General features: G+C 34.1%; 2 protein-coding genes and 1 long non-coding RNA gene across 3 annotated transcripts; 2 read left to right on the forward strand and 1 right to left on the reverse strand.

Annotated features, from left to right (window-relative positions):
- The first annotated feature begins 490 nt into the window (after positions 1-490).
- LOC123540259 (uncharacterized) lies at positions 491-3,947 on the forward strand. The gene is made up of 3 exons (XM_045325123.2): positions 491-780; positions 1,287-1,439; positions 2,052-3,947. The coding sequence occupies exons 1-3, from the start codon at positions 534-536 to the stop codon at positions 2,240-2,242; spliced, it is 591 nt and encodes a 196-aa protein (XP_045181058.1). The 5' UTR covers positions 491-533; the 3' UTR covers positions 2,243-3,947.
- On the reverse strand, positions 2,995-27,719 carry LOC123540473 (pyrroline-5-carboxylate reductase 1, mitochondrial-like). Its single transcript, XM_045325552.2, has 6 exons — positions 27,523-27,719; positions 14,562-14,629; positions 13,523-13,702; positions 11,634-11,846; positions 9,975-10,067; positions 2,995-8,077 (listed from the first exon to the last, which is right to left on the reverse strand). Exons 1-6 carry the CDS (start codon positions 27,623-27,625, stop codon positions 7,892-7,894), a joined length of 843 nt encoding a protein of 280 aa, XP_045181487.2. The 5' UTR covers positions 27,626-27,719; the 3' UTR covers positions 2,995-7,891.
- On the forward strand, positions 18,607-20,876 carry LOC123561830 (uncharacterized). The gene is made up of 2 exons (XR_008367807.1): positions 18,607-18,647; positions 19,528-20,876. It is a non-coding gene; the product is annotated as an uncharacterized LOC123561830 (long non-coding RNA).
- Positions 27,720-27,781: the final 62 nt, after the last annotated feature.

Raw genomic sequence — 27,781 nt, forward strand, 5'->3', positions numbered from 1 at the left:
TTGGAACTTTTTTTTTATTTACATTTTCTTCGCTTTCACTTATTCCGAAAAACTATTCCATTTGAAATGATTGTGTTCTACGCTAAAAGGAGTACAGTCTTTGAGATTTTTTCACTCTAGGTTTTGTTTCCAACTGCGACCTCTATGGTGATTGTTTTAGGAGAAAGTGAGAGAAAAAGCATGTCCATATCAGTTTGAAATAGAGGCTACGCGGATCGTATAGATCAAATCCCTTACAATGATCTAGCCAAGTGGTGGTGAATTCAGTTTTATAATCAGCAGTTTGCAAATTAAAGACTATAAACAAGAAAGTTTTAAGATAGTCTGGACCGTATTTATAAAAAATTCCGTACAATATATAGTGTGACACGCCACCCCTTCTCATTCAAAATAGATCAGTCCAAATTGTTGACAATTTCGCGCCACTCGGAAGTGTTTGGATTTTTTCATTGCGTTTCATCGTAAAGTCCAAGATATTGCGTATGCATTTACCTATGATGACCTAATTACAGGTGTGACAGACATTTTTCAAAATGGAGAAAGGGACCTATGCTATGTTTTGTTTGTGTTTCGCCATCTTCTGTATGGTGATCGCATTTGCTAGTCCGTACTGGATAGAAAGTTTCGAAAAAGCTGACAACAAATTTGTGAAATTAGGACTGTGGGAGTTTTGCTTCAACGATTACACATTCTACAAGGATTACAACGGAAAACGATATTTGGGTTGCTGGTATATCTTCTCGACTGAAGCCAGACCACTTTGGGAATGGATTTCCCCACGTAAGTTTTATTTCAGTTCACCGTGTTTGTTTGTTATACCTTTACACCTGTGTCCTGCCCAGGTACTATATTTAATATGAAAGCAAGTCAGAAATATCAGTGGGGTCAAATACCGGAAGTTGACTCATATGTTGATGTATTTACAACTTGAATACCAAAAAATTGAACAACATTGTTGGATTTCAGGTCTGGTATGTCATATCAGCTACCGTAGTGTGTTTTATTTATTACAATACTCGCTTAGGTTACTTCATTTAATATGTCATGGATGACTTGCCCATTGACAGGTTTTGTCCATTGTTTTACAATCTGTTAAAAACTACTGCAAGTGTAATCTCAAATAAGTGTTGCAGCAACTGGAGATCCAACGGGGGGTAGGGAAGGGGGCACAGCTGTTTCGTGCCCCCACTCTACAAAAAACGGAATTCTGGATCTGCCCCTGGGTAGACTTTAAACATGTAACATACCAATTTTTTTATAACGAAACTGTTTTTTTCTTATTTCAGCATGGTTTATCTCATGTCAAGTTATGGTCAGTGTAAGCTTACTGTTCCAAGTGGTTACATGTCTTATTGCGACACTGGCGTACTGGAGGTGTTTACCTAGTTACCTAAAAGAAATGATATATATCGGAACTGCGGCAGTATTGGCCTTATGTGGTAAGATAGAAGATTTGCACGAAGGCTAATCACCCATTGGAAGCCATAATATTAAACGGCTAATTTGACAACAAAAGACCTTCTTCCTTTAATTATATATTAATATACTGTAAAATGGTTTTTATTTTTCGTGGATACAAAATTTTGAGGTTTTGGTCAAAAACAGCTACTTTGTGCTGTGTGTAAATTTTAAATGAATTTAGTAATTTATTTGTTCCTTATGAATTAATTTTCGTGGATTGACTCAGCCACAACAAATACTCCACCACGATTTATTAGTATATCTGTTTCTACCTAACAAGATAAGAAAATGTCTTTTGTGAATAATCTGAAATAACTTATAATAATTTCACATCTCTTAACTAGTGGATTGGTAGATTTCATATCTGAAAATAAATAATGGAAAGAAATTTCTTTAAACATACTTAATTTTTGTATTCAATGGCAGTGTTAATCATTTTCTTGTATTTCCATACAAATTTGCTTCATAGCTTGGAAAATTGGTCATAATTTTTTACCTGGGTACCCCTTGAAAATGGAACTAACCTGGGTACCAGCCTGAGCCCTACTGAGATGTTTGCTATTATTTTATTGCATTCTTTCTATTTACAGTACTTTTGATCCTGATCACATTGATAGTGTTTGGTGTAAGGAAAGAAGATCGAGGTTGGATGCCCCGTCCTGATCAGAACTACCTCTCTTGGTCATACGGCATGTGTTGTATATCCGGCTGGTTCTGTATGTTTGGAGCCTGCCTGTTCCTCAAGGCAGCAAAAGATGACATCACCAAAGATTACCGATAACTGATCACAGAACTGAACTCTTGACTTTTCCTCTCATACAGCAAAGTACAGTGTATTATATTGAATGTCCAGGGCACGTATTCATTAAAGTTTAGTCTGAAACTTCGACTTTTGACTTTAAAATGCTACAATTAGTTTTTGCTCATTTTTTTCGGAATTTAATGAAACTTGACTCAAATATAGCATAACCTATAACAAAACTCCCTGCCAAAATTTCAGTAGTTGGCATTTTTAACAGAAGTTAAAAAGGATTTTAATTTTTAGAGATTTAAGTCTGAGTCTAAATTTCATCCACTTTAGACATGGATGAATATGGGACCAGGGGTTAAGGCTATGAAAACTGTGTGGAAAGACCAGTCTCAAAACCCTAGCATTTGATTGGTTGTTCACTGACAAACTGTTGACCAATGGTAAGGATGCATTTTGAGATTGGTCTTAGAACTCATGTTTTATAACCTTTAAACCCTGTTTTCAGATTTAAACATACTGCATCAAAAGTTGACAATATTGTGTTTAAAACATGCATATTTTACAAAGACAGTGAAACTAACAGACATTGTGTAAATATGTCATCTTTACAATCAACTGTCCATAGCACATACCTTGTACATTCCAGAACTTGTGTATATTATTGTACAGTTTTTATATACTCCAATATTAATTACTGGGTTTAAAACTCAATACTTAAATTTAATTACCATATTTATTATATAAACAGAGTACACATCACCAGAGAATTTAAGATTTATAAATTCTTTTTTTTTTCAGAACTAACAACATAAAATTTGTCAGTAACTAAATGGTGTGAAATACCAATATAACAAATTGACAAAAAATATGTTTTAATTTAAAATAATCTGTCAACCAAAAAGTTGCATTTTGAAACCTTATTCTTGATTGTGTGCCTCCACATTTAACTTACATAATAAGGCCCGCCCTGATGCGCTGACTAAAGACCAGTGAGGCAATTAATCTAAGCTTCGGTATTTCTTCATAGTCAAGCTAACCTCTTTCCAGTGACAAGTCTGTTTGAAAATAAAAACAACTGTTGCATATATTTTCTGATTTTCCTGACAAGGAATGTCCTTAAGACTGTATATGTTATTATAATGAATATGGTAATTATCTAAATATCAATTATCATGCATTTGTACATAAATTACAAACATCACTAGGCTTTTATGCATGTATATAGAAACTCTTTTTATTTTGTATATATTCAAAGATTTTACCACAAATCAGAATTCATTTTTAACACCTTTTCCTTACACATCTGGTACCCTATTTTCCCTAAAAAAGAATAGAATAGTATGTAGCAGTGAGTCATTGCAGCAGTGTACCGTAAATAATGGAAAACAGTTCAGTGAAAAATATCTCAAGTTTTGTTGGTTTAGATCTAATGTTATATATGTTTCATTTGGTACTAAGGTTGAATCTCCCTTAGAAGCCACCTGTATTGAGCAGTCACTTGCCTTGAGCAGCCTGTCAGACCAACTTCCCAGGTTGACTTTGTTCGAATTTCAACATATCTCAAGTTGCCACTTTGACTGTTTGCTTAATACAGGTTATACGGCAATACATATTTGTATACGTCAGTTACACAAGCAGTTACATTTTATAGCTAAGTTTTCAAAAGCAGTTCCTGTTTCTGTTGTCATTATATTTTTATATATGTATCATTTGTAATAAAAAGATTAATATTTCATTGTTGTGCATCTACTTCTGTCCAAAGAAAACATCCTCCATATTGATACTGTCCATTCTTCCACTGAATTTGTGGTACATGCTTTATGTGTTCAAAATATATGTTAGAAATATTTGTCTACTTAAATTTGATATCCTAAGTATGTTAAAATGGAAATTCCCTTAACTATATGTTAAACAAGCAAGAAGGCAGAACTTACATTGCATAAAATTAATGTAGAATTTAGTGGGCAATAAATGGCTGTTTGAATTTTAAAAGCAAGTTGTACTTGCCCATAGACGGAGGGAAATTTTTCAACATGTACATGTATGTTTCCCAAAGTTTTTCATAGAATGTATATGTGACACTGAAAAAATGATAAACTGCATGAAAATGAATTTTAGATATTGGTCAAAGAGAATGTGGATTTTCTCAATTACATCAAAAACGTTTCAACGGTTTATTCCTTGCTGCATAATACTTTTGGAAAATTTTAGGATATCTTGCAAAATTCATATTTCAGTAAGTTTGTACCACTCTTTGTATTTATAGCAACCATATTTTAATGATTTTTGTGAGGAACAGATTTTACCTAAAAGGTGTGAGAGTCACCTCTATTTGATTTTGAAAGTAAGTGGAAGCAACAGTAACATTCCAATTTTAAGCTTCCTTCTGCTTTTGCAAATTGACAGATTACTCCAAGGCCCGTATTCATAAAGCTCCTAAGGGAAAATTTCCGAAGCATTTTTGTGGACAGTCGTCGAGATATTTGGAATGTCTAACAATATTGTCTCATAGAGTCTGGTATAGTAATGAAGATTATCAATAAGTCTTATAAAGTTTACACTTTTCTTTTGTGCTATGTTGTTTAGGAAATTTTACAAAGTTGAGGATTTTCCTAAGTTTCTCCTTAGGAGCTTTATGAATATGGGCCCAGGGCTCATTAATATCAGACAGTCAATTCTAATAAACACTAATTAGTGAAATGATAAAATGTTTTGTATGGAGAAAGTAACAGCTATCAGCTACATTCCTGGCTGATCAAAAGTCAAATTGTTGCATAAATCGAACCTCTCAAAAAAAAATTTCGGTGGGGGGGGGGGGGGAGCACAAAAAGACTGATTTTATCTACAGAAACTGTTGATCTTCCTAGAAAAGCATCAAAGCTATCATTGAGCACAGCTATTTGTATACATCAATGGTCCTTTCTGCAACATCTATAGTACCTCGATGGTCCTTATATAAAATGCCAGTCCATTTTTTGTGCTGTTTAAAGGACTACACATATTTGCCAGCCCGGACTATAAAGTTAAAAAAAACTGAAATTCATTTAGAGTATCAGGTCATAAGACACCGACTGATTCAGAATAGCTTGCCTTGGGCCTCTGGCAAATAGTTGTAAATATTGACAGGCAAGCCATTAAATAAGGGTATATCATCACCTTTGATGTATTGGGAGTGAAATAAAGCCATTACATAAATTTGATAATACACTAGTGTAATAAGGCGTTGACATTGACATCATTTTAGGTATAGGAGACATTGATCAAATTTACTGGGTCTATAATAGGTAAAGAAAGACGAAATTCTGATGTTTCAGCAGGAAAAGCTTACATGTAATAAAAAGAATATTACATTTGTGTCTTTCCACATTGAATTTATTGAACTTGTTAAACAAAATTGATAAAATGCTCGGCAGAGTTTATTTAACGAGTTTAATAAATTCAGTATGAAAAGACGCTTGTGTAATATCCTCTATTCATTACAGTACATGAAACCTTATATAAATCCATAGTTTATGCTGCATGACTAGTCAATACTTGCTGCTGGGCTAAGGTCAAATTTAAAACAAAAGCACCGCAATGAGGAGCAATATACATCCAAGGGTATGACCTTTGACCCCCAAGTGTGACCTTGACCTTGAAGCATGCCATCTGAAACGTGCTCTGCACGTCTTGATGTGGTGAACATTTGTGCCAAGTTTCTTTAAAATCCTTCAAGAAGTTAACGAGTTACAGAGCGGACAGATGCAAATTGTCACGAAGTACTGAACATTTGTGTAAAGTTTCATTGAAATCCTTCAAGGGGTTCAGGTATGACCTTTGACTCACAAGTGTGACCTTGACCTTGAAGCGAGCCAACTAAAACATGCGCTCTGCACATCATCTTGATTTGGAGAACATTTGTACAAAGTTTCTTTAAAATCCGTTAAGCAGTTTTAAGAGTTACAGGGTGGATATGAAACAGTCATATGACCTTTAACCCCCAAGTGTGACCTTGACCTTGAAGTGAGCCATTCAGAACATGCACTTTGCATGCCATCTTGATGTGGTGAACATTTGTGTCAAGTTTCCTCGAAATCCTTCAAAGGTTTCAAGGGTTACAGAGCTGACACAAAATTGCTAACCGACGGACAGACAGAAAGACACCGGGGGTATAACATAAAACGTTTGTGGAAAATTGATTTCTGAAGTCATATAATAAAACATTTTATTAAATGGCTTGCCAGTTAGTAAGTGTATGCTTTCTATAAATACTGTGAAATCATTTAATTTCGTGGGCATGAAATTTCGTGGTTTTAGTCAAAACGGCAGATTCGTGGGGATATGAATTCGTGGATTACAACTTTCGAACATAAAGTGAATGGGAATTTTATTTGTTTGTTGGGATTAAATTTCGTGGATTGACTCCACCAAAAAATCCACGAAAATTAGTCCCCCACGAATATTAATGATTTCACAGTAGCTGGCCTACACAAAAAACCTCAGTAAGATAATGCCTGTGCTTAAACCTTCAGAAATTGGCTATTTAAACTTTGTTCAGCTTTTTTGTGACCCTTTCTTAAATAACATACACTTTTGTGCTATGAGGTGTAAGAATGTATCAACAACAAATTATATAAAAACCAATTTAATTGATGTGACATGAGATCATGTACAAACAGTTTAACTTTATGTTTATATCTCTCAAAGAATATGCAAAGCATTTTTATTTTCACACTTAAATCTCTTGGATAAAAAAGAATCTGCATAGAATGGTGCTAAAATAGTAAAATATCACATCAGAACATAGAAATGCCCAGTTAATGTACATGTTCTTAACATCTGTAAAATAGCATCACAAAATTCTGCAAAAAAAAGGTATGTTCCCTAACAAACCCACAGGTACTCGTCCAATCTTAGTGCCCATATTATGGGTCCCTTCATTAAAAAAAGTTAAAAAAAACCCAGTTTTTAATCCTAAAACGAAAAAAAAAACAGAATTCCAGATAAATCATGTTGCATATTTTAATTATTGCTGTCTGTCTACTCCCTTGAATTTCTAAAGTCATAATAGAAGGGTTACTATAAGATGAATAACTCTTCTGTATTAAACGTCTTTGATTATGAATTTTGTCAGTTGTTTAAAAGCCACAATTATGACAATATCCTGATAAAGAGTTTCCATTACAAAATTCATCATTAACCAGAAGATGCTTTTGTAGGAAAGCGCATGTCTCCCCCAATGCATAGTTGAAGGTTCCGGAAATGAAGTGTGACGGATGGACAGACGGACAGACAGGGAAAAAACAATATGTCTCCCCCAGTGGGGGGAAGACATAATTACCTCTCATTCCATCATCAATTGTTACCTCCCTTTCACCATATAAAATATCAAACTGAGATTCTAGAAATCAATTCTATCGACATCAACCTATATTCCAGATTATCTGTGAACACATTTTCCTAGTTTCCTGTAAATTGATTAAATTTCGTTGGGATTTAGTTTTCATGGTTTCTGCCAAAACCACTATTTTGCGGAAGAAATTCGTGGATTTCAATATCAAATAAAAAAAACGAAACAATAAGAATTTTGCTTGTCCATCGGAGACTGACAACACCTCGATTTAGTCCCTCCTGATTATTAATGTCTTCACAGTATCTCTCAACATCCAATCACATTGCTGCATCAGTCAATTTAGCACATCACTTTGTTTCACCTAGTTCTTTGGCTCTTAGCGTCGCCGCTTCAACAGCATCTATAAGGGTAGCCCTAAAGCCTCCTCTTTCAAGTTTATGCATGGCTGCAATAGTGGTCCCACCCGGCGAGCAAACCTCGTCTTTTAATTGTCCTGGATGTTTTCCTGTTTCTAACACCATTTTTGCTGCCCCCTACAATAATTTAATATACTGGTATTGTTTCAAAAACAACTTTAAACTGGAAAAGCCATAAAAAAGTTTGCAACATATTTGCCATTTGGCTCCTATTCTATATGATAATTATACAAGTCTGTCCAAATCTTACTATAAAAATTCACAATATGTATAGTGTACACTCAAGACAACCAAGATATGATTGTACACGTGTCCTAAATCCTTGTCATAAATCCGAAGGGAGCTTTCTGAACAAACATTCTGGAAACTTTTAACTGCTGTTTCAAATATGTATAAAGTAATTATCTCCACAGAAGGCTGTTTTACTACACATTTCAAGCATAATTTTGTGTAAAATATAAAGGACTGGCATCAGTCATTAGAGTCCTTTGAAAGTTTATTTATTTATTTGTTGGGTTTAACATCGCACCGACACAATTATAGGTCATACGGCAACTTTCCAGCTTTGATGGTGGAGGAAGACCCCAGGTGCCCTCTAACATTTCTTGAAAACTAGGAGTTCTTACCAGAGCTGTCACCTTGGCTACTTCTCTTAGCTATCCCTCCATGTACACGAGTTAATACTTTAACAACTTTTAAAGTTGGACATTATCTCATTGATCAAATTACCATGGAATTTATACATCAAGGCTACAAGGCTTAGAGACCTCTGACAAAATACAATTTTGCCATTGGTCTATTTTAAGCTCGTGGAATAGTCTGAGCTATTCTACTCACCTTGGCCTCAGCGTCACACCTTGGTTAAGTTTTGCATGCAAGTATGTATAGCTATTATTTAAAGGCATATAGCTTTAAAACTTATTATTTCATTTTCGAGGTCAATTACCAACCTCACTGGGTCAAGTCCCATAACTCTGACATGATTTTGGCCAAATTATGCCCCCTTTTGGACTAAGAAAATCCTGGTTAAAGTTTTGCATGCAAGTTATTTTCTCCAAACCTAAAGCAGATACTGAATTGAAACTTCACATGTCTTCAGGGTTATAGAACTAGGCGATAGCATCAAGTCACATAACTCTTGACATGCATTTTTGCCAAATAATACCCCCTTTTGGACTAAAAAAAATCCTGGTTAAAGTCTTGCATGCAAGTTACTATCTCAAAAACTAATGCAGATACTGATTTGAAACTTCATAATGTGTCTTTGGGGTTATAAAACTAGGTGATAGCAACCAGTCCCATAACTCTGTCAAGTATTTTGGCTAAAATATGCCCCCTTTTGGACTTAGAAATCCTGGTTAAAGTTTTGCATGCAAGTAACAATCTCAAAAACTATTGCAAATATTAAATTGAAACTTCACACGTTTCTTTTCGTTTATAAAATTAAGTCATAGCTTCAAGCCCCATACCTCTGACATGTATTTTGCAAAATTATGTCCCCTTTTGAACTAAAAAACTTCTGGTTAAAGTTTTGCATGCGAGTTACAATCTTCAAAACTGATGCAGATACTGGATTTAAACTCTGTAGATATTTTAACATTCAGGGTAACATTCCTATTTCTGGGAAAAAAAAATCAAACTGTCTTGTTAGTACTGTACTGGAAAACATCCAATATCAGACAGGTCTTCAAAAGTCAGCTCTTCCCTATGTAATCCTAGATCAGTACTTTGTATCCCTCCATTTTCCGCTTACAAGATGGAATACATGAGCCGCACCATGAGAAAACCAACATTGTGCATTTGCGACCAGCATGGATCCAGACCAGCCTGCGCATCCGCGCAGTCTGGTCAGGATCCATGCTGTTTGCCAACAGTTTCTCTAATTGCAATAGGCTTTGAAAGCGAACAGCATGGATCCTGACCAGACTGCACGGATGCACTATAAAGGTTTTCTCATGGTGCAGCTCACATAATTTTACGCATTCACCTTGACATAAACATCTAATTCTCTTACCAATAATGTCTGTGCTGCCAATTTTATTGCAAGATCTCTGGGTAGACCCATTTTTACACCTCCATCAGAGAGAGCTTCTATAGCAGTAAATGCCTGAAAATATACAAGCATAGTCAAAGAATTAAATAAATAACTTTTTTAAATATTTGCACTTCATCACATGTCACAAAAACATCTCCATTTTATATTACAACTGTTCATATATAAAGCTGTTCTTATTCAGTCTGGGGTTTCAAAATGACAAACATATAATCATCCTTTAAGTAAATGCTTTCAATCTTTGTTACATTATTATTGTAACAAAAATGCTATTAAAAAGTCAAAACTTGATGACTTTAACTTTCTTCTGTATTGTTGGGTGTTATTTGTTTGTTTTTAATTTAGCGCTATTTTTCACAGTATTTCAGTCAAGTAATTGCGGGCAGTTAACCTAACAAGAGTTCCTGGATTCTGTACTATTCCTGAACTGTCCTCCACAAGTAACAATCAACTTCTCCACATGATTTAGTGGTAGAGGACGAAAATGACCGCTGACAGAAGGTCTATTATCAAATTGTTGGGTCTTAAGGGTACGCTGACAATTTAGATTGTATGGGGATTTTCCAGCTTCTGGTGTTGGAAAAAGACCCTGAGTAACCTTCCTACATTATTTCAGACCCAGACAGGTTTAGACTTGGTAGAACCACACACTTTCCATAAGCCATATGCAGGGCTCCAGATAATCTTTTTGGCCTATGAGTATTTACTTATCACACTTTTTGCGAATAAGTGAAATGGTAAAGTCCGAAATTGACTAGCCTGTTGGAGTAATTTTAAAATACACTACCGTACCATCAATATTAATTCCCAACTATTTGATTTACACACGCATTGAATGTATAATATAGTTTAACCTAGGTTTGCAGAGTACCATTCAATGCGTGTGTACGTTCAATGTGGGAGAATTAATGCCGACCATGCATTGTTACATAAAATGATAAAGCATCCAGATGATTCAGATTTTGCTTACGCTAGTAAACAGTGATTATATGCGTTTCTGTAATTTCATATACGTTTTTATACGCTTAAAAATTATCAGACATGCGTATATGCATTATTTCAAAGCGTAATTTACGCTAATACGCATCTTATCTGGAGCCCTGTACAAGGATGGCTCCCTTATGTGATGACCAGAAAAGGGGTCAAATCCACAGAGGAGAGGGACAAGTGTATCGAAGTAAATGGCCTTGACCTCTTGGCCACTGGTGACTTAATTATGTTTTCACTAGCATTGATCGCCTTCTCTCAGTGAGACCACTACAAGACAAGTATATCAAAAGGATAGAAACATGATCAACTTCTCTATCAAGTTTCATGATCCTAGGCCCAAGTATTCTTGAGTTCAACTGTTCCGGGTCACCGTGACCTTGACCTCTGACTTACTGACCTCAAAATCTATAGGGGTCATCTGCTGGTTATGACCAACCTCCATATCAATTTTCATGACCCTAGGCCCAAGCGTTCTCGAGTTATTATCCGGAAACGGATTGGTTTACATAGCGACCGACCAACATCAGATCTGCAAACAATATACCCTTCCTTCTTCGAAAGGGGGGCATAATTATAATTAATTAATACAAAATTTAGTATGAAAGAAACATATAAGAATGTATGAATTACATAAGCTGGTCCACTTCCACTGAGGCCAGTTACAGCATCTAGCAACTTCTCTGAGCCTGGTTCCACAATACCAAAACATTGCAACAGTTCAATGACAAGCTCTGTATCATTTGAATCAACCTCCTTTCCTGGAGCAAGTACAGACGCTGCAGCCAGCACGAGGGCCGGCGTGTTTGGCATCACACGTATAACCTTTGAACCTTCTGGGAGGTTCTGAAAACAAAAATAAGTGGATAAGTTAACAAGAGCTGTCCGTAAGACAACGCGCTCCACTATTCGGCGATTTGACAGTAAAATGAATATATGTCTCAGTAAGAATCCTCTACTTCACAAGAAAGACATACAAAGGAGCATAATTCTGTCAAGAATACAAATTAGAGTTACTGGGATTGTTACCATACACGTATTTTGAGTTTCAAGTCATTATCTTATATAGTACCAAAGTTATGTCCAGAAAACAAAGTTTGTAAAAAAAAAATTAGGTATGAAAGGGGCATTATTTGGTCAAAAATACAAATCAGAGTTATGGGGATTGTTGATGATGATAAAGATACATTTTAAGTTTCAAGTCTTTATCTTATATTGTACTAAAGTTACTGTTATAATATATCCAGAAAGCGAATATTGCTAAAAAACTTTAAGTATGAAAAGAGCATAATTCTGTCAAAAATACAATTTGAGTTATGGGGACTGTAACCACACAAGCATATGATGATTATAAAGAAATATTTTTAATTTCAAGTCATTATCTTTTAAAGTACCAAAGATATGTCTATAAACGAAGCTTTCGAAAAAAAAATTTACATGAAAATAACTCTAAGTATAACAACTTTGTGACCTTGACCTTGGAAATAACGGGCTCAACCCTTGCACATACTTTGTTTGTATGCCAGACAATGTTTATGTGAAGTTACATTGAGATAATAAGCAATTGTAACAAAGATATGACAGAAAATCAAAGGTTGCTGAAAAACTTTAACCTTAAAAATAACTTAAGTATAACACCTTGGTTACCTTGACCTTGAGTATAATGGGCCCAGCCCCTGCACATGCTTTGTTTGTATGCTGGACAATGTTTATGTGAAGTTACAGTAAGATATAAGCAATAGCAACAAAGAAATGACAGAAAAACAAAGGCTGCCTTAAAAATAACCTAAGTATAACACCTTGGTGACCTTGACCTTGGGTATAATAGGCCCAGACCCTGCACATACTTTGTTTGTATGCTGGACAATGTTCATATGAAGTTACAGTAAGATATATTATTATTAAGTAATAGTAACAAAGAAATGACAGAAAAACAAAGGTTGCCTTAAAAATAACCCATGTATAACACCTTGGTGACCTTGACCTTGGGTATAATGGGCCCAGACCCTGCACATACTTTGTTTGTAAGCTGGACAATGTTTATGTGAAGTTACACTAAGAGATAAGCATTAGTAACAAAGATATGACAGAAAAACAAAGGTTGCAGAAAAACTTTTAACCAAGAAAGCTCACACCATTGCCAACACCGGGGCAAATAGAATAGCCCCCCCCCCTATTCTCCCAATAATGAAGCTAAAAAGGTCCATCATTGTTGCTTTATGGAACATTTTTTCAACCTTCTCCTATTGTCTTTCAACCAATGGTAGGTCGCTATCTTACACTGTACAAGAAGTGCTAATACAATATGTACTTAAAAGATTTTGGTGGAATGCAAGCTTTTCAGCTGTTTGTATTGTTTTTCTTAAACCTGATCTATATGCTACACTTCCATTCTCAAGCTTTGCACAATTACACACAACAAAACTGTATCAAAATTTTGGCTTATATTTTTAAAGCACTAACAAATTGGGAAACTCTGATGTTGTTTACTGTATGTTCGAAACGGCGATAAACGGTTGTACCTTTTCAATAAATGAAATGGGGATTCCCCCTGCTATGGAGACGACCAGTTTTTCCTTGGATACGGTGGGTGATACTTCCTGTAATACCAGACTGACAACATTTGGCTTCACTGCTAGCACGATCATTTGACTCTTCTGTACCACTTCTTTGTTGGAATCTGTTATATTTATACCTAAATTCTGTACAATGACAAGAAAAAAATTACATTTATTGCACAGTTCTCTTTCAACACTTGCTTTCAAGTTACATGTTTATATCAAGAATTAAGCAAAGAATTATTGGGTGACAGAGAACACTATGAACAAAATGAACTTTGACAGAATCAAAATTTCAACCATTCTCTAAAAGTTAACTGTTAAAGGAAATGTTCGAAGATTTGTCAGGATGGCTGAGATTTCATAGCCAGAATTCTTTTCCCAAAAGATGCTATGATGGTCCAAAACCAAATCACTAAAGACCTTGCAAATACTGGCATTGATATGACAATCTTAAATAACAAACAGTTTTCTATAATAGACCAGTATTTCATTAGACTCAAAGGTGTCCAAATTCAGATCACAGGGACTTACAAAGGCAAGACATGCACAATGATAAAACATTTGATAAATCATTTATTGAGGTCAAAGGTATGTGTATTTATGCCTTACAAAATGCTCTTTTCATAATTTTAGACAATCCTTCACAGATGATTATAAACCTATGAAAATTTCCTTAAGGTATGCATACGTTGTTACGTGTAAAGGAGTCCAGTGGCAAGACTGTCTTAGTAAAAAAAAACATTTTTTTGAAGGTCATGAGTTGAATTCAAGCTCCCGCTCAACATTCGGATAAGAGTCCATATGGCACACTGAGGCTTCTTGAACTACACCATCTTCTGTTTCTTGCACTATCCTAGCTCCAACTAAAAATCATACTCCTGCCATATAGGCAAGCACATATGCACACACTTGCTCTCTGAAGGTGTCACATGCTAACAAAAGGTTACACTACATGTTTATATTAATTTCTAAAATGTATCTATTTATATTAAATTATTACCTTTTTGATATAATTAAGCATTCGTGGGTCTGGATCACTTGCTGTTATATTGCCTGCCTTTATAATACCTGTAAAAAACATAGTCAAAAGTTATAACTACAGTAAAACCTGTATTAAGCAACTGTTGGCCTAGGCAGTGACACAATCTGACTGCTTAAACCTTGCTAAATTTCTATAATGAACTTGTCCATCATTCAATTTGGGCAATACCATTTATTATTCAAAGAGGTGTTTACTGAAAATTTACTGACTGAATAGCGAACAGTGCAGACCATGATCAGAATGCATAGATGTGCAGGCTGATCTTGGTCTGCACTGGTCGCAAAGGCAGAATAACTTGCCGCCAGCAGGCTAAAGGTTAAGGCAATTGACTGCTTAAGACAAGTTGAAAACAGTCTAGAACAAAAAGCCATGTTAGAAAGGTAGATGTTAGGCTGCTTAAAGCAAGAGGCTGTTTGATACAGGTGGCCGCTAAAGAAGGTTTAGCTGTAGTATTAGAAGAACTAATCAAGCACCCAGAGAAATCTTCATCTGGAACAGCTCTGTTACGTTAACCCTTAGCCTGCTAATTTAGTGCTAAATTTCTAAAATGGACTGGTCCATCATTCAATTTGGGCAATACCATTTGTTATTTGAAGGGGTGTTCACTAAAACTTTACTGACTGAACAGCGACCAGTGCAGACCAAGATCAGACTGCACGGATGTTCAGGCTGATCTTGGTCTGCACTGGTTGCAAAGGCAGATACAATTGCCGCCAGCAAGCTAAAGGTTAAAGAAATGTATGACAATGACTTTCTACTATCTTGAAACCATTTACTACACATGGTTCATTTGATCAGCATCTTTCAAACAGTTACTGCGAATAATACTGATGTCCTTACTGAACCAACATCTTACCAAATGCAACTTTTTCATCGATAAATTTTTTTTTCTATGTTTCCAATCTAAGTTGATTGCACATACTGCAAATTTCCCAGTTTAGGAGGGAGAAGAACTATACAGAATCAAGAAATGATATTTTCCAGCAGGCAAATTATTTTGTACTTGAATTTGTTCCCTGTAAAATCTAGCATAATTTAATATCTTGAAAGAACAGCTGTTTGTGAATCACAATTTCCCTGTGAAAACAAACTTTTAAAAGCATGTTAATACCACATAAACAGCAATTAATTATGCAAATGTGGTTTGTATCTATGGTTTCAGAATATCCGATGTGATGCAATCTTACATCACCAGGCATTTTTGATGAGTCAGTATTTCATTGATTTCCTGGAGAAATTACAGGCTGGCATTTAAATTTCCTTTAGGAAAGTTTTGGAAGTGCATAAAGCCTAAGTTAAGATGTATTGACGAATAATGACCATCTGATTACATTTATTGACGAATAATGACCATCTGATTACAATTATTTAACACAAACTGACAATTCTTTTCTTTAAAGCTGCATGCCTCTCGATAAATATCACGTTTTTGGAAATGTAGAAAATGCTTTTAGTAGAAAAAGCTTTTATCAGTAAGTATTTACATCAGAAATAAATCCAACAAAGAATCAGTAAAACCAAATGATGCTACCGGATGCATGTGCTTGTCCCAATATAGGAAATAATGTATTAGAAACCAAAAACAAAATGGAGACAATAAATAGAAGAAAATTGAATAAAGGGAGATATTTAAAGCAAGGGAAATATCATCAAGTGTAATTTTTGCCTCTATCATTTTGTGAAGTTTCAATGAAAATGCCATTAATACTTTGCAAGTAATGCTACAGACAATCCTTATTTTGTATAATAAAGGGAGATAATTCAAAAACTGGGGGGAATTATGGTTCTTTGACACTGCACTTTCCATCAATGGCCTCTATCATTTGGTGAAGTTTCAATGAAATGACAGTTATGGTCCGGAAAAGCCTTATTTTGTATAATAAAGGGAGATAATTCAAAAACTAGGTAAGGTAGAGTTATGGTTCTTTAACAATGCACTTCCCGTCAATGGCCTCTATCCTTTGGTGAAGTTTCAATGAAATACCATTAAACAGGTTATTATTTCATTATGTAATTATTTTATAACATGTAATTTTTCTTTTTTTTTCTTACCTGGAAAGTCAGCAATGTTCACATATTCCTACCTGTATTCTACTAGTATGCCAAGGTTGTGTGGTTCATATGTATGCTACCAAGCTTGTAGCTGAGGAGTTTATGTATGGTGTTCAGGAATTGAATTTCAGATGGTCATCACATGTAGAAAGTATGTAACTCACTTTTTGTGCCTGGCACAAAATTATTGCAATACATATAGTACACAACTCACTTTGTGCCTGACACAAAACAAGTGGACTGTGCACAAAGCATATAACTCACTTTGTGCCTGGCACAAGGTTATTGCAATACATGTATAGTATGCAACTCACTAAAAAAAAATGTGCCTGGCACAAAGCATGTAACTCACTTTGTGCCTGGCACAAAGTTAGTGGACCAGGCAAAAAGTATGTAACACACTTTGTGCCTGGCACGAAGTCAGTGGACTGTGTACAAAGTATGTAACTCACGTTATGCCTGGCACAAAGTAAGTTGCATACTATATGTATTATCCACTAACTTTGTGCACAGTCAAATCACTTAGTGAGTTGCATACTATATGTACTGCAATAATTTTGTGCCAGGCACAAAATGAGTTACATACTTTGTGCTCAGTCCACTACCTTTGTGCCAGGCACAAAGTGTGATGCAGATTCCCTATACTATTCAACATGTGATGCCGATCTGAAATTCAGTTCCTACACACCAAGCATAAACTTTTTAACGACAATACTGCCATCTTTTACATTTGTGCACACAACCTTTGCATACTAGTAGAATACAGGTAGGAATATGTGAACATTGCTGGCTTTCCAGGTAAGAAAAAAAAATGCAAAAATTACATGTTATAAAATAATTACATAATTAAATAATAACCCGTTATTAATACTTTTCAAGTAATGGTCAGAAAAAGCCTTATTTTGTATATATTTTGTTATGATTCTTTGACAATGCATCTTGTCTCAATGACCTCTATGATAATGTGAAGTTTCAATCAAATGCCATTAATACTGTTCAAGTAATACTCCAGATAAAAGTGGGACGGACGGACAAAGCGACAACTATATCGCCCTTCGGGAAGCATAAAAATGATTCTGTAACTTTTTTAAACTTTTTTATCCATTATTCTGTATAAACTGTCTTTTAATCAATAAAATATGTAGAAAGTTAGTCACACTACTGAAGTTTGATCTATATAAAACAGACGGAATTTAGCATAATTTTCATGATCTTAGTATAATAATCCATATGCTTGTGTTTTTATTTGTTGTTTTTCTTTCAACAAAGTGTTTAATTGTTTTTCTATTCTCAGAGTGCTAATTTGGATGTGACTGTAAGTGGCCAGCAATTCTTGTTGTTGACATAATGCATGAATAAAATCTTATCTATTTATTATCTAATCTTACAAATACATAAGTGTAGGATTGAAGCCATGAAATGAAGGAAACCATAAGATCATAACAGAACAGATCTTTTACTGTTATACACAGATTACAAAACATTACATTTTGCAATATTAACATGCAAACAAATAATTTTGCTCCGAGGGTATGCTAATCACCCATTTTAGTTCAGTAGTAGAAAAGAATATCAATGTTTAGTCATGTTTCCAATGAGTAATTTAGAAAGTTTCTAAATGCTATTTATACACTTCTCTACATGAAAAATTTCTGAAAATGTCTGGAATCTGATTGGTTGAAAATCAATCTGACTTAAGTACTTGATCTTCTAAACGAAGATCTGAGAACGACTCATTCACATACGTCTTCTGTATATTTTGGATTTCCAGTATTGCTATTTTTATTTTAACCAATAAGACGACTTGTTCGAATGTCAAAGAGTAAGAAAAATGTGCGGTCATTCCAGGGCTCGAACCCGGGACCCCTCGCATACAAAGCAAGTGGCCTACCGAGTGAGCTAACCGGCTATCTGAAACACACTGTCTTGTAAGCTGTACGGTCGTAAATGTTTAGACACTTCCAAGATGGCGGACGCTGAAAGTCAACACAGGTAGGTGTTCCAGTTTTTCATTAATAACATGTTTTCTTCAACACTTTTACCAGCCACACTTACAGCAAATGATAGCGGAATAACATGTTCCTCCTCGGCATTATCTAAGAGTTTGTTGATTTCATTGTTTCTCGAATTATATTGACGCAAAATGTGCCAATCTGATGAAATTAAAATCGAATCGAGGAACGCACATTATTTTCGGTCGTATCTTATTCAATATTTATATCTGTTTGAATATTTCTGTGGTATTTTGAAGCGTTTTACTGGTTCTTTACGATGGTAATGCTTGATCTTACGAAACAGATCTGGAAATATAAACTTTTTTACGATTTTTAAATTGTCAATACAGCGGCGTAGACTATACCAACATATTCACGCTGAGCGGTGTAGACACGTTTTTTGTGAACGGTTTATACATAAAATTAAGCGAAAAAACTGAACGGTGTAGATACAAGTTTTGAATGGTGTATACATTGTTTTCCATTACGGGTTTATGCCATTCACGTGTTATTACTGTTGACACTCAGAAAGAAGTTAACGTATCTGACCATTTGTTAACGTATCTGACAGCAGTAATTTTCGTTTTTAGAATAAACATACATTGATTTTTAATATGTTTGGTGTATATTCCCATGTACATGTGGTGTGGTTTTAGTGTATACACTGATGTATACAACTGATGCTAACGGTTGGCTATAAAATGGGTTAACGTATCTGATGATTTTGTTAACGTATCTGATGATTTTTTTCTGTGTACAATCAAATGCATATCTATGTCCAGATTATTCACCCAATGTGAAAAGGTGCTTTGCACAGGTAATTGTTACATACTTTCATTAAGAACGTATGCTAAAATCTGTACTTTTTCATTTTTCAGGTCTATAATGGCGAAAAGTCGAGCTTAATATAAAAAAGAATATATATAGAGAAAAAAGAAGAATGATTAATCATACCTTGAAAAGGAACATTTACGAGCTAAAGGAAACCGAGAGTCCATTCACAAGCACAAATTCGTTTGAGAATGATACAACAAGAATGCAAATGATGCCTAGATCACAACATGATCTGAATCTTCTTGGAGTAAAAAATCATTCTAGAAAAGTAATAAAAAAAACTGGAGATGTCAAATGCAATTATTGCTGAAGGGAGAGAGGCAGCACAAAAAAGCAACATCTCAGTCAATGAAAAGAGTATGATGAGAGTAGTCAGTGGAAGAATAGTAAAAAAGTGTAAGTGTTAGACACAATCAGAAAGCAAACAGGTCTTGAAGGGAGAGAGGCAGCACAAAAAAGCAACATCTCAGTCAATGAAAAGAGTATGATGAGAGTAGTCAGTGGAAGAATAGTAAAAAAGTGTAAGTGTTAGACACAATCAGAAAGCAAACAGGTCTTGGTAGAAAAGGGCTGAAAAGTTCCAACACGAAAATAGTGAGACCTATTTGTCGAAAACGACTCGACGAAGAGAGAACATGATGAAAACAGAAATCATTTAGTTCCTTGAAAGGGAACATCATGTCAGTATTCAGATGCCTGGGAAAAAGATACCAAAGACCATGAACCAAGGTGATAAGAGACAAGTGCATATCCTCAATCATTATCTAGAGAATATATATCAAAAGTATAAAGCAGAAAACCTAAACATAAAGATTTCTAAATAAAGTCCAAGACAGTAAAGCCGACAATGAAAACGTAAAGTGACAGATGAAAGTTCCTGTTGTTGGATCATTTGTTTTGGCTAAATATGAGGGCAAACAGTATGTGGGTAAAGTCCTATAGGTCGACTCCAATAAAAAGGATGCGCATGTTTCGTTCATGGAAAAGACCCGTGTCAAATGGTCGATACCACTGTTCAGATGGCCTTCAAGAGCTGATGAATTGTGGGTAGACTTTGAAAACATCATATCTTTAATCTAGAAACCTTCCCCCTATGGCAAGACCAAAAGGCAGTACAGATTGAACAATAATGACTCTGCTTTCTTTGCTAACTGATGTTCAGACTGATGTTCAGTTTACGACAATTTAACTTTAGAGTTTTTGTGTTAACGTATATGATGACACTTTTTCTTTGACTCCACTAGCAATAGCAGAAGTACTAGTATAAGTTATATTCACATAATTATGTAAATTTACATTGAATGTGTTTGAGAAAATGCAGTATTCTTTATAAACCACTTTTCCTACTGAATTTGCATTTAAACTTTAACCGTAATAAATGATTAATTTTTAACTGTTTTTTTTAATTTATTTTACTGATGTATGGACATTATACAGAAACGATGCAGTAGAAAAAATTGTGAGGCATAAAAATCGGTCAAACAATATGCATATGTTATGATAATGTTTGTTGTAATAGTTCTTTTTCACATTTCCATTCATTAGATGTGTTCATTCATTCATTGTTGCCTTTCATCAGATATACCTCTGGTTTACGCATAAAATTATTATCATATATATATAAACATAAAATAATTAGTATTAATCAAGTAAGGTAGTAAGCAAAAGATTTTTTTAATATAGTTACCTTTGTAATATGATAGTTATTGTAAGATTTGTGTTAAACAATAGCGGTGTAATTTTGAAAGAGATATGAAAGTGGTCAGTTAACAAGAAATGTTTCATTTGATTACACTATGCAAAACGTAGAACAAAAACGAAACATTGTTAATTTTGATTTACATACATAAATGTTTCTAAATTTCCATAACAAAGTTTTACATGATACAAAAGTGTAATTTTGTCAAACTTAATTTCACTGATTAACGTATCTGATGAGGAAAGTCAACACTTTTAAAAAATATGATTTTTTTGGTGTATTTAGTTGGTTGGGAATCACCCATTATCAGTATTATGAAACTTGTATGTTGTAATTTCAATGAACATTGAGATAGGTTTGATCAGATTTACTTTCATTTTTCCCATTTTCAAAAATGAAGTTGGAACTTTAAGTGAATTTGAACGCGTAGTTAATTTACATATATTTTTAAATGGAATTTTTAGCATAGCCGAAATTAACTTGTATCTACACCGTTCAGTTTTTTCGCTTAATTCTATGTATAAACCGTTCACAAAAAAACGTGTCTACACCGCTCAGCGTGAATATGTTGGTATAGTCTACGCCGCTGTATTGGCAATTTAAAAATCATAAAAATTTTGAAATTTCCAGTTATGTTTCGTAAAATCAAGCATTACCATCGTAAAGAACCGGCAAAAAGCTTCAAAATACCAGAGAAATATTCAAACAGTTATGATTACTGAATAAGATACGACCGAAAATAATGTGCGTTCCTCGATTCGATTTTAATTTCATCAAATTGGCACATTTTGCGTCAATATAATTCGAGAAACAATGAAATCAACAAACTTTTAGATAATGCATCGGAGGAACATGTTATTCCGCTATCATTTGCTATAAGTATGGCCGTTAAAAGTGTTGGAGAAAACATGTTATCAATGAAAAACTGGAGCACCTACCTGTGTTGACTTTCAGCGTCCGCCATCTTGGAAGTGTCTAAACATTTACGGCCGTACAGCTTACAAGACAGTGAAACAGTACGATATAAGAATTGTAAATATCAAAAGTCAAGGCTACAGGTAGATTTGCAAAATGTTGTAAGTTAAGCTCTGATTGGCTAGCGAAAGGGTCGTCAGAACGAGGCTATGAATAGGTCGTTCTCAGATCCTATGCGTAGCGTAATAGGAGATGTACTTTAGTCAGATTGGTTGAAAATTAGAATAAAACCTAAAATCAACTGCTATATCTGTTTTAAAGCAAGAGCTGTAAGAGGACAGCAATGCTTGGCCTATCAAACAGCCTTGTTACCAAAGAAAGTTCAATGACTGAATAAAAAAGTCAAAAGGAGGCACAATCTTACAGAGTTATGGAACCTGTGTACTGCATTTCAGGTAATCTGACAGTGAAAAAAGCGTGTGAAGTTTCAATCCATTTCAGTTAGTGTTAATGAGATACCAGCTTACATACAAAACTTAACTCAATTTGGATACTGACGCCACGGATGAGTGCAACTGCTCTACTTATTCTTTAAACAGTAATGTTTATCTGGAGGCATGTACCTTTAAGGATTTTGAACATATAAAAAAACACTTATAAGATAAACAAAGCTTAACATATCGCTGCCAGAAAGTCTTGTAAATTAAGGTCAATGCCCCAAACCTGAAATTAAATAGGAACAAAGTACATGTACTGATAAACTACATGTCAACTTGTCAAGGTGATAACTGAAGGGCATTGACCTAAAATAAAATAAAAGTTTGTTGAAAATAAAAACACTAATCTGCTGTCCAATCATGGTGAGAATTCCAAAATGTTTCATATATATCCTGTGGGAATCCAACAGTGTATGTTAATCAGTAATTAGATAAAAATATTGTAAGTTTAACACTGAATACATAACAGGTGCCACTACTGTAGGGTAAATCTTAATTTAGTTACTAGGTAATTGATTATTAGAAAGAATCAACATTTATTATTTATCTAAGACTCCTTATTGGCAGTTCTAGACTATAAGAATGAATTGTGAAATTTAAAGCAAGTATATAATGGAAATGCATTATAGTTTGTTACTATTGACAGAAAGGTAAAACTATAACAGGCCACTCTGAAATTTCTTATCTAGTTAAATCACTTTTATCTAAAGAATCTTAATAATTAATTATACAATAATACAGACTGATTTTTTTTTTTAATTATTTTATAGAATGTCTGTAAGTGTATATTTAAGGTAGTTCTGCACGTTTGATAAACCGGAAGTGATGGCGTAACGTCATTTATCCGGAAAACGTGGAATAAAGTTTGGATTTGGCGTACGGAAATGAAAATCATTTTATGAATTAATAGCAACCTGTGAGTAAATTTATTACAATGGCACTGTTACTGTCTTTCTAAAGTTAAAATATGATATTAAAACATCTGACGCGTTAAAAATTCAAAATAATGTCTTAAAAGTAGCGTGAAAAGTGCGGTTCACTTTAATCAAGGTCAAATATCTCAAAATTAAGCACATGGACCTATACATTTTATTTCACCACATTATAGGCCGTATGTTTATTTAATAGTGTGGGAAGTTTCATTAAATTCTACATTGTAGAAAAATTTCTATTCGCGAAAATGTTATGAAAGTTATGATTTTCCCATAGACTTCCATTATGAAAAATTGCGTGAGGTCTATTTTTTTTCAAATCAGTCTAGCAAAAAATCAAGCACACGACCCTATCTTTTTTATTTGCCGCATTTTCTTTGTATATTCTGAAGATTTGAAAAATCAGAGTTTAATCAAATTCTACATTGTAGAAAAAATTTCGATTCAAATGTGCACAACTACCTTAAGGTGAAAACCAAGCTAAGAGCAGAAAATAAATAATACACAGGCATTTTATTGGCTTATTATTTTGTCATAAATTTTATACTAATTAATGTTGTATTTGATTTAAAAGAAAAAACTAACTTATTAATAATATTATTATTACCATACTGGTACTGATGATAAACCCGGACAGATGATAAAGTGACCACCTTGGAAATATTCGATTGGAATCGGTTATTTATAAAACTGAACACACCGTCTAATAGTTTCCACTTACAACACCAACTGGTGTAAACAAAAACAATATTGGTAAATATTCTGTATAAATAAATGACTTATATTTATTTTTATAAAAAATATTTATCCAAAATTACTGGGGAAGAGGGTGTTTTTTTGCGCATGCTCTCTGCTGAAACATGAAGGTCTGACATTTGGTGACTTTTCATTAATTGATCAGGAATGACTGTTGCAGCTTTTTGGGGAAAGTTTCAATATAATAATACTGAAAAAAAATGTAAATGACAAAGTGTTCGAATTTATCATCAGTCAACGTTCATACAGTCCACATTTTACATACCCCATTCAGGGCCTCACTTCGTGTGAGTTTGATTACTTAATATAAATTTGAATTATGTAAAGTTTTCAGCAAAGGTTAAGGTACTTCCGCCATCTTGAATTTAGAGTGACCTTCATTTGAGGTGTGAAAATATAGTGAACAAAAGCTTTCAAATGCAGCTGTTCCAGAGTACAAAAACAGCTCAGTTCGCAAGACTTGAACTAAAAGAAGGTGTATAAAAAGTAAAACTAAAATTTGGAAATAAACAAAGAAGATATTTTACCTGTATTTTTCCAAATTTTTGGTTAGATTTATAAATCCTTTCAAAATACTTTTTTAAAAATTCATGAATGGCAAAAGTTAGTTCAAAGTTTCAATTAGTGCATAGGAGAATTGTCTTATTGAATAGAACTAAACTTAGTACAAAATCTGTTTTCAAATCTGACCACCTCATGTATTAAAACGAAAATAAATCTGTACATATTGCTATTTTCAGCATACATAAAAGTAGTGCAATGTGCGGGCAATGATTTTTTTACGTATGGTGTACCAGACTGCCTAAAATTGTAAGACAAGTCTCAGACTTAATGTTAACAAGATTTAGCGACGATCCAAAATTCTTTTCAAGGATTGTGCAAGTATCATAAAGGTTTAATTTATTATAGCGGAATTTATGTACTTACGCGCTGCTTATCTCACGGAAAATGTGGTGGAAATAGAATTTTCGGCACCCCCTCTGTAACTACCGAAATTACTTAACGTAACTTTCTCACACATACGTGTTTGTGTATATATAAATTATAAAAAAACAATAAAAATATTTGCTTTATCATGATATATGCAAATATTTTAGACACTCTTGAAACATTTGGCCACAGTATTTCCGCATACTGGTCCGGGACAAGTTCGATGTGTATAGTGATTCCTTATTAGATGTTTCATGCGTCGTAAACTAACCAATTTTGATCTATCGACTTTTTATACAATATGAGAATTTATGCAGCATGTTTTTAAAAACACAGTGAGAATAAATCGCAGAAAAAAATGTACAGCCAAATATGTTAGGAGGTAATACAATTTGTATACAATTGTAGATAACTACGAAACATTTTACAAAATGCAATCAGTTGAACTTCTCACGCAAAAACCTGATGATTAAAATCAGCAGTATCTCTAAAGTAACCTTTCTGTTTCTTGGTTCTTCGTTAAACAACGATATTTTTTCACACTTTCATAGATTTAAACTGATAATAAATGTGTATTGAAATTCAGGCATAGAAATGGACACTGACTTTACATTAGTGATTACTGCGGTGTTGACAGCAGAAGCAGCGGTCCAGTACTAAGACTGTCTACGAAACCAAGGATAACGAGCTCTTTATCATTCTGAAAATTACGAACATTGGGATCAGTTTCTGTATACTAGTATTATACTTGCTATTTGCCGAGTGCACACTTGTTTTCTATCGTCGTTAATATAAAGCAGACTAGTAAATATTTGTACAAATGCATAATCTCATAAACACTTCTTTAATGTATCTTCTCTGAAATTAACAGATAACTGGCTCAAATGAGACACCATACTTTAAAGTAAATTCAGTTTATTCACCACGAGGTTCAAAATGCACGGGAGTCTCGTGATAGTACATGCCTTTAATTTCACATGGTTAAAGTGTAAACAAATAGTTAAATTTGCTTCGTTTTATTTATCACAGAGATCGGACGGTTTTTGATATTGGAATAATTTTAGAACATCTATGCATTTAAAGCTGAAAGTTGATCGTTTTCTACAGGATGTAAAACTGAAACAAGTAAGCACTTTTACTTTTTCAGCAATGTTCCTCAGGTGAACTTTGACACTGTTTACAAACTTTAAAAAGAGAAACCAGTTTTGTGTCATCCTGAAATGCGTTGTTCGGCTGAAACTTATAGTTCCCGGAAAAGTTATAAAATGGTTTATTTTGGGGATTTTTGTTTTATTTATGTATTCAACACAATGTGCAATATTTCCAGTTTTTGAAAATGATTGAAATTGAACTTTATTTTAGAAAAAGTTCCGATCTTTCAATAATACTTTGCCAGCGGATGCTTACACATTTTAAGTGAAACGCCTTTCTTGTCCAAAGGTGGTGTGTAAAGCGAAAAACTATCATTACACATTGCGTTTATTCTTTAAATGTAAAGGATCGGTAACAGATCAAGGAGATCGGGCAGTGCTAAACTATAATAAATGGATATCTCTAACAATGAATAAGGGGGCATATATATTTCAGTAAGGAAATCTGAGGTAAAAGAACAATCATATATTTAATTCCTTGAAATAAACATGGCGGCGAAATATTTTAGAAAAACTGTGCACGTGTTTTGCGCATTAGAATGTTTAACGACATTTTCTTGAAAAAGTAACGCTCGTGTGCACTATTTTGGCATTTCTTTGATTTGAAAGTAAATATTTTATAGCAATTTAGGTTGCATACGATACCGAAATTTTGCACCAAAAATGTTCACTCATTTTCTTCCAAAGCACTGTGGAGACAGGGTTCAACGTAGCTTTCATGCTCGCAAGTTTACGTACAGATATGTCTTTTCAACTTTTATCATATATTTTTTGTGTCATTGCATTTCGAAAGCTGTTTCGAGGATTCTGATTTTTCACATGAATTTCTAATTTCAATTTGCGGAAGAACCTTAAGCTTTATTTTGATACCGGCCATTTATTACAATTTGCAGAAATAAAAAAGTTACAGGTAAAAAACCTCATTTTCTGTTCGGGTTTATCATCAGTATCATGATTATATAAAGGATTTGAATATATCCATTAAATATCAATTTTAGGTAGAGTCTACTTTCTACAATTTAAAAAAAATAGAAAAAAAATACGAAGAAAAAACGTCAAATCATTTTTCAATTAATTTATGTGATTATGACATCCACGTGCAAAATATATAAACAAAAATATACCAGTTACCTCCCTTTTATCACTTTTTTCCACTCACCTGAAGTTATAAATCCTCGGGCCATAGCCTGTGCCATGCGACCAGCGCCAATAAATCCAACGGCCATATCTGGTGGCACTCGCGATCTCTGTGCTGAAGCCATGGATGTTGTTATTTTGTTTATATACCCTAAAGTGTGTCAAGCTATCGAATTTAATTTTCGTAGGTCGAGTTTCCGTTTTAAACCGATTCCCGGTCTGCGTTGAAATCAACGCGACTTACTTACTGACTTCGGGTACCAGACAATAGTGGGCTGCAA

This window comes from Mercenaria mercenaria, chromosome 16 (assembly GCF_021730395.1).
Source record: "Mercenaria mercenaria strain notata chromosome 16, MADL_Memer_1, whole genome shotgun sequence".
NCBI classification, from domain to species: Eukaryota; Metazoa; Mollusca; class Bivalvia; order Venerida; family Veneridae; genus Mercenaria; species Mercenaria mercenaria.

Coding starts and splice junctions, on each gene's coding strand:
- LOC123540473 (XM_045325552.2), bottom strand. CDS start 27,625: ATGGCTTCAGCACAGAGATCGCGAGTGCCACCAGATATGGCCGTTGGA. Junction 11,847..13,522: donor CCATTTCATTTATTGAAAAG/GTACAACCGTTT, acceptor TTTTGTTTTCAG/AACCTCCCAGAAGGTTCAAA. Junction 10,068..11,633: donor GTGGAAGTGGACCAGCTTAT/GTAATTCATACA, acceptor GTATATTTTCAG/GCATTTACTGCTATAGAAGC.
- LOC123540259 (XM_045325123.2), top strand. CDS start 534: ATGGAGAAAGGGACCTATGCTATGTTTTGTTTGTGTTTCGCCATCTTC. Junction 781..1,286: donor TTGGGAATGGATTTCCCCAC/GTAAGTTTTATT, acceptor TTCTTATTTCAG/CATGGTTTATCTCATGTCAA. Junction 1,440..2,051: donor GGCAGTATTGGCCTTATGTG/GTAAGATAGAAG, acceptor TTCTATTTACAG/TACTTTTGATCCTGATCACA.